The following is a 7,836-nucleotide window of genomic DNA, read 5'->3' as shown; positions in this document are numbered from 1 at the left end:
TGAATTAATAGGGGCAAGCACACACAAACAATCAGGGATAGTCAGACACAGATAATCAGGTACAGTCAAACACATAATCAGGAACAGGCAGGCACACACAATCAACGACAGGCAGGCACACACAACACACAATCAGGGACAGTCAGGCACAATCAGGGACAAGCACACTTACATAATCAGGGACAGTCAGACACACATAATCAGGGACAATCAGACACACACAATCAGGGACAGTCAGGCACACATAATCAAGGACAGGCAGGCACGCACAATCAATGACAAGGACAAACATCCGCGCAACCAATGATAGAGAAGCAGGCAGACACAAAATCAGGCTTGACAGACAAGTACACTCACAAAAGAATGACAATAACAAGCAAACACCACACACAATCAACAACAGGAACAGGCACACATAATGGTTGACGGATGCAGGCAAACAGGTGCATAACCAATGTCAGACGGGCAGACATACACTCACACCCAATTACAGAGATATACATTTCCATAATCATTGAAGGGACAGATGGTTCAAGCATACAATGCTTGTGTAAGTAGGATTGGCAGCTGAGAAAGCCTTCACTCACTCTTGGGTGGAGCCAGTCCATCTTAATACTTCACCTTTGATAGCAAATTGTGGTGGGATCTGTCAAATCGCCTTAAAAGATCTCCATCGTCACTGGTTAAAAAGTTGTGCTCTTCAAAGATACGTTTGTTTACGTCGCTCAAAAAATGTCAAGAGAAATTGCTCAAGAAAAGGAGTTAACAATTAGCTTACTTAGAACCTACAGTGCAGAAGGAGGCCATTCGGGCCATCGAGACTGCACCTACTCTTGCTCAGTCAACATAAGAATTAACTGCAGGGTTGTGTCTATGAGGTGAATAACCATCCAAACACATGGGCTGCGGAAGAACATCCTGCTTAGAGCTATTTCTTTACTTACAACTACAATACACGGAAACCAGTTGTGTAAACAAAGGCAAGTGCATAAATTTAAGCGCTGGTGTTTGGCTATTGCTGCCTGGGTAACATATTACACAATCGGTTTCATGAAGTTAACTGTCCGTCTTGTTCCAATAACCCTCAGTTTCAAAATGATAATCAGATTCCAAGTGTTGCCCTCAGACCTGGTTCAAAGTGACTGCTGACCAATAAAAATCACCCCAGCACACGGCAGCACTGCTAACATCTCCGGGTTCTGACCTAACCTCACAGATCTGAAAGGTTAACTCTTAATTCCTCTTTCCACAGACGCAGCCTGGCATGGCGAGCGCCCTCTGGATCAATGCAACAATGACATGTCCAATAAAACCAAAAACAATGCTTGAAACATTCATCGGGTCACATCCGTGCAGAGATCAGCAGAGTGGTCCATGGCATTCCCTTAGGGCTGCACCAAGTTCCGAGATTTAACCATGTTAAAAGTAGCAAAGACCCCTGTTTCTCTCTCCATGGAGGTTGACTGAGATGCTGAGTATTTCCAGCAATTGTGTGCTTTATTCCTAATTTCCAGCATCGGCAGCTTGTTAGTTTTATCGACATGTGGAATATATGTGGGAGGATGTGGGAACTTTTCCAAGCATCAATGTGGAAGGGTCCGTGCTGCCGCAACGAAAATTGACATGGAGGGAGGCAGGAGGATTGACATGAAAAATAAGTTGACCACCAATGAATGTTTGGGCCTTGCATGGACTGCAAGGGCAGGCGCCCGAGTGAGCACGGGTGGAGTGCTGTAAACTAAAGGTACTTCGGTAAACTATTCCAAGCACATTACATCAGAGGCTAAATATCCCCCAACCCCGCCTTCATTTTCCATATTTTCACTGCAAGGACTTTGCTGCCATCTGGAGGAATTAAGACAACTCCAATCGCACTAAAGCCATCCCAACTTTCCCAGCGAGGGCTGGAAGTTTTTTTGGGGGAAACACTGACTCCAATGACTTATTTCAGTTCATACTTTTATATCAGTCAAGCGCGCGAGGTTTGCTTTCCTGAGACATTTTAAAAGGTGGAAAAAACAGCTGTTATTATATTACAAGCAGCTGATTTTAACGTTTGTTTTGCAGTCCGGTGTATGTGCATACAGTGTGTATAAAGGTCAGTGATGTGTGCAATGTGTGCGTGTCCTGGTGAGGAGCGGCTGCATTTGCCCAATTTAAGTTAGAAACATGGGAGCAGCGTCCAGGATAAACCCACCCAGCACACTCCCCACCCCACCCCCTCGCTTCTGTGCAGCCAACCAATAGCAGCAGTGGGATTAGCGCCAGGCTCCTGATGATTTGCTTTTATAGGATCGAGACGTTTTGCAAAAATGTTATGGCATTTATGGAAAAAATAATAATCTCTGGAGGAGCCCAAACCCCGCCTGTAAAGACAGAGTTGCTGGGCGGACACTGCAGAACCGGACCTTGGGAGTTTTCTGTAACTAGGTCGCTACGGGCAAGCGGCTGTGGGAAGTTACAACAAAACAGCCCCAGGGGAAGGAGGGAGCCGGCTGTACCGAGCTGAGGGAGAGAGGGGTGTGAGTCTTTGCAGTCTGCAACTTCCCCCCTCAGAAGGGAACCAAACGGAGAGTTTGCAGAGCTGGGGCTGAGCAGGGGGGAGGGGGACGGAGTTTTGTGAAGATGGGAGAAGACGGAGTGCAAGCGGAGAAGAGTAGCGCCCAGGCCGTTCATGGAGCCACGGAGCCCAGCCCGCCTCCCAGCCCGAGCCCGGAGGCCAGCCCCAGCCCACCTCCCAGCCCGGCTCCCGGCCTCGGCCCGGGCGAGGCGAAGCGCGACGCCTCGCAGGTTAACGCCATCACTGTGCTGGCGCTGCTGGACAAGCTGGTCAACATGCTGGACACGGTGCAGGACAACCAGAGGAAGATGGAGCACCGGCAGATCGGGGTGGAGAGCTCAGTGAAAGGCATCCAGAGCGACATCACCAAACTCTCCAAGAATCACAGTACCACCAGCAACACCGTCAACAAACTGCTGGACAAGTCGCGCAAAGTCAGCAACAATGTGAAGGAGATGCGGGAGCGGCTGGACAGGCAGGCGGTGCAAGTGAAGAAGCTGGAAAGTAACCAGGCACAGCTCCTGAAGAAAAACAACTTCAGAGTGCTGATCTTCCAGGTAAGATTGGGGCCAGGGAGGGAGGGCGAGAGGGAGGGCCGTCCAGGGGCATCAGTAACATGGGGGGGGGGGGGGGAGAGAGAGAGACCCGCCCAGGGTCATCAGTAACATGGGGGGGGGGGGAGGGGAGACCCGCCCAGGGGCATCAGTGACATGAGATGGGGAAGAGACCCGCCCAGGGGCATCAGTATCATGGGGGGGGGGAGAGAGAGAGACCCGCCCAGGGGCATCAGTAACATGGGGGGGGGGGGGAGAGACCCTCCCGGGGACATGAGAAATATGGGGGGGGGGGGGAAGAGACCAGCCCAGGGGGCATCAGTAACATGGGGGAGGACCCGCCCAGGGGCATCAGTAACATGAGGAGGGGAAGGACACGCCCAGGGGCATCAGTATCATGGGGGGGGGGAAGAGACCCGCCCAGGGGGCATCAGTAACATGGGGGGGGGGAGACCCGCCCAGGGGCATCAGTGACATGAGATGGGGAAAAGACCCGCCCAGGGGCATCAGTATCATGGGGGGGGGGGAGAGAGAGACCCGCCCAGGGGCATCAGTAACATGGGGGGGGGGAGAGACCCGCCCGGGGACATCAGAAATATGGGGGGGGAAGAGACCCGCCCAGGGGGCATCAGTAACATGGGGGAGGACCCGCCCAGGGGCATCAGTAACATGAGGAGGGGAAGGACCCGCCCAGGGGCATCAGTATCATGGGGGGGGGGGAAGGGACCCGCCCAGGGGGCATCAGTAACATGGGGGAGGACCCGCCCAGGGGCATCAGTAACATGAGGAGGGGAAAGACCCGCCCAGGGGCATCAGTATCATGGGGGGGGGGGGGGAAGAGACCCGCCCAGGGGCATCAGTAACATGGGGGGGAGACCCGCCCAGGGGCATCAGTAACATGGGGGGGGGAGGGGAAGAGACCCGCCCATGGGGCATCAGTAACATGGGGGACGACCCGCCCAGGGGCATCAGTAACATGAGGAGGGGAAGGACCCGCCCAGGGGCATCAGTATCATGGGGGGGGGGGGAAGAGACCCGCCCAGGGGCATCAGTAACATGGGGGGGGGGGGAGACCCGCCCAGGGGCATCAGTAACATGGGGGGGGGAGACCCGCCCAGGGGCATCAGTAACATGGGGGGGGGAGACCCGCCCAGGGGCATCAGTAACATGGGGGAGGACCCGCCCAGGGGCATCAGTAACATGAGGAGGGGAAGGACCCGCCCAGGGGCATCAGTATCATGGGGGGGGGGGGGAGAGAGAGACCCGCCCAGGGGCATCAGTAACATGGGGGAGGACCCGCCCAGGGGCATCAGTAACATGAGGAGGGGAAGAGACCCGCCCAGGGGCATCAGTAACATGGGGGGGGGGGGGGGGGGGAGAGACCCGCCAGACCCGCCCAGGGGCATCAGTAACATGGGTGGGGGGACTGGGGGGTAGCTGCCCAGGGGCATCAGTCACTATTGGCAGAAGCCTGTGCCGATAGACTGAGAAACCTCCATGCTGTCAGTTACTGTTTCTGTGAACTTCAGAAAGTAATCTTTTTGGGGGGTAGGTGTTTACGAGTTGCTCCATCAGTGCTGGGTGCAAACACTCTTTGAAGAAGCGATTACATGTGAGGATCATAAATGCACCGAGTGGCATACTTGGTCCTTCAAACGATTTCAATACGTTCGGTAAACGCTTCTTTGGGGCGGCTACTGTCTGTCTGCCTTCACACAATACAGTTTGAAATGTTAGCAATACAATCAACAGGGCCGCGCCCTATCGTGAATCCTGGTGACATGAAAGGATTACTTCTTCAAGTTGCTATTTGGCGGACTGATCTCAGTTGGTGGTGTGTGTGAGCAGGTACGGGGTGGGGTGTGTCGGGCGATCTGCACTGAAAACACTTGTTGGGTTACAGGGCAGGCTGTACTTGTGCTGCGGCTGTGACTCTGGGATCCCCGCTGACCCGGGACCTTTTTTCGGGAAGGGTGGAGAGAGGGTTGGAATGCAAAGGACTGAACTGTATAATTGTCCCGCTTGAAATCATACACCTCAGAACAGATTTTAAAATACATTCCAAACGTGGAGAATTCATTTGGCGCTTGTGCAGTGGATCTGAAGTTTCACATGAGTGAAAATTTTCCCTGTCCATTTGAACGCGATTTTAGGGGAACCGAGTCACAGCAAAGGACTTTTTTAAACTTAAATAATTAGGGGTGATGTGCGGCAGCTTTTGATTTCTTGGACCTTAATAGCTTCCCTCGAACCCTCCAAGTTTGATTTTGGAAAAAAAGTTATAAATTGACCAATGCCCGAAGGTTAAGGTTAATTTACTTGTTAGTTTATTTAATTTCTCGTCCTGCAGTTAGGAAGGTCAATCAGTAACGAGTGTTTGGAAATGACGAGGGAGAATCGGCGCCAAGACATACAACGTTAACAGAACCAAATTGCAAATTAAACAAATGACAACTAATGTTATCATTCATTCTGAGTTCTTCCAATACTGCCCAGACTTTTCTCAAATTCGGTCACTTTTTAGTGTTTATCATTGTGCTCCTAACTTGCTGATGTCTTCCTCTGTGCTTTCATTTCTAAAATAAAGTTTATACTGGCCTTTCTCTGAAGTTTGCACATATCTCCCAGTGGATGTACTCATCACTCTATTTTGTGTGTGTGTGTTTTTTATTAAGTTGTTCAATGCCTTTTTGATGCAGGACATATTGAAACAATTAATGCAAACGTGTTGAAAGGAAGCAAAATATTGAAAATCTGCAAAATATTGAAAATTGAAGAAGGAGCAGTTTTATTCTGTAGTTTTGCTTTTTTTATAAAAAGCCACAGTTTTTAAGTTTATGGGGCAGTGAGCAACTATTGACTTTTATACTTGGTGAATCATTGCAGGATGAAGCAGAGATCCCAGCCAATGTTTTTGTTGAAAAACAAAAAGAAGATGTGGCAGCGGAAGGATGTGTGGATGAGAACAAAGCAGTGGAAGATATTCCTCGATCGCTGGAGCTGTCTTCGGATGAAGACATCCACGAGGGTGAAGACAATGATGAGCTACATGATGGGGAAAAATCTGAAAAGCTGGAGCAATCCAGGGCTGCCAAAATCAAGAGATCAAGTATGAAGAAAGTTGATAGCATCAAGAAAGCATTTTCCCGGGAGAACATTGAAAAAAGGATGAATAAGTTTGGCACAAAGATTGTGTCTCCCGAAAGACGAGAGAAGATTAAGAAGTCACTCACCCCAAATCAACAGAAGCTGCAGACAGCAAAGACCTCCAGCTTTAAGGTTACACCCATGACTTTCAAGGTGAAAAAGATTAGGAATGGGGAGACCCCTCCGCAGAGCCCCAGTGACACAGTTGTTACACTGGAGGCCGATCCATCAGGTCCTCCTGAAAATAGCGATTTCCCTGAAGTGCACTTGGGCCCCAACATTTTAGCATCGGAAGAGATTAAAGAGATGGCAGAAAATGCAGAGGGGGAAATTAAAGAGGCAGAATTGGTGATGGGAAGCAGTAACAACCGTGGCATTGTGATGAAGGCAGAAAGTACGGAGGAGGCGGAGATTCTGTTGGATACTCTGCCTGAAGACCAACAAGAAGGCCAAGTGAAACATATAGGGCCAAATATAGAGCTGCACATTGAAGAGCCAGACGAGCCCGCTGTTTTGCAGATAAAGCAAACAGCCTAAAACCCTGAAGAGTGGATCAATGAATCTCTGTTTATATATGAAAATTATGCTTACGATAGTTACTATTTGCTACTGTAACCCTATGGGAAGTGCCCAGCTCGGTTAGAGCATATTGGGAGAGGGAAAGTGAAAAGTAAAGGATAAGAGAGTAACAGATATGGAGAAATGGCACTGGGCTGTGTTTATAAAAGTGTGTATTTGGCGAGGAGGCAAAAATGGTCTAGAGATTCTTTGGACAAAGTTTGTGTTACTTCGGTTTTATACTTATAAGTGTGAATGCAAGTTGTAAAACAGACACCAAAACAATTTATGTTTTAATTATTTGAAATGTATCTATTTCCTACATACAAATGCTCTATTTTGAGTCATAGCTTTTAGGTAAATGCCAATTTCCTTTAAAAAAAAAAGAAAATAATTGTGCATAATATTGATGAACTCAAAGAAACTGCCTACAAAGGAAGTAGTACTGTATATTACTCCCTGTATAAATGTAAGCAGTTCAGTTACCCTGGTGCTGAGTGGTGTCATTTCATGGTCTATGTAATGCGATGGATTTCAGCTTTCACCTTTTTATTGTTGATTGAGGAAAGCTTTTTTGAATAAAATTTGCACAATAAATATATAAGCTAATAATTTTCACATGTAATATATTGCTTGGTGAGCATTCTTCCTGAATTTTCAGTTTGCTATTAAACAAAAGTAAAGCCAAAAATGTTTTATAATCATAACTAAATATCCAAATAAAAAATAAATAAAAAGTGGATTCCTGCCTGTTATTCCTTCCTACTATAATAGCATTATATTAATGGTTGTTTTTTTCCCCCGTACTTAATGGGGACATGGCAGACTTTCACCTGTTCCCGCAACAACGTTCTTTTCCCCCTGGAACAAGTCCATAGCCTGTTGCCAGGGCTCTGAGCTTGAAGGGTGCATCAAGCATGGCTGACCAGGAGTCTCTCCTGCTGTTACCAACTGCCATTGGCACGTTGGAAGGATTTTGCAGATTGATACTCAACCTATTTGGCCACATTATGAACA

At 48.7% G+C, this 7,836-nt stretch overlaps 1 protein-coding gene across 1 annotated transcript; it reads left to right on the top strand.

Moving 5' to 3' along the window:
- The first annotated feature begins 2,225 nt into the window (after positions 1-2,225).
- Positions 2,226-7,559, top strand: LOC140392855 (caveolae-associated protein 2-like). Its single transcript, XM_072478597.1, has 2 exons — positions 2,226-3,117; positions 6,001-7,559. Exons 1-2 carry the CDS (start codon positions 2,626-2,628, stop codon positions 6,796-6,798), a joined length of 1,290 nt encoding a protein of 429 aa, XP_072334698.1. The 5' UTR covers positions 2,226-2,625; the 3' UTR covers positions 6,799-7,559.
- The last annotated feature ends 277 nt before the right edge of the window (positions 7,560-7,836 follow it).

Source organism: Scyliorhinus torazame, chromosome 2 (assembly GCF_047496885.1).
Source record: "Scyliorhinus torazame isolate Kashiwa2021f chromosome 2, sScyTor2.1, whole genome shotgun sequence".
Lineage (NCBI taxonomy): Eukaryota > Metazoa > Chordata > Chondrichthyes > Carcharhiniformes > Scyliorhinidae > Scyliorhinus > Scyliorhinus torazame.
This window is presented reverse-complemented; position numbering and strand designations above follow the sequence as displayed.

Coding starts and splice junctions, on each gene's coding strand:
- LOC140392855 (XM_072478597.1), top strand. CDS start 2,626: ATGGGAGAAGACGGAGTGCAAGCGGAGAAGAGTAGCGCCCAGGCCGTT. Junction 3,118..6,000: donor TCAGAGTGCTGATCTTCCAG/GTAAGATTGGGG, acceptor GAATCATTGCAG/GATGAAGCAGAGATCCCAGC.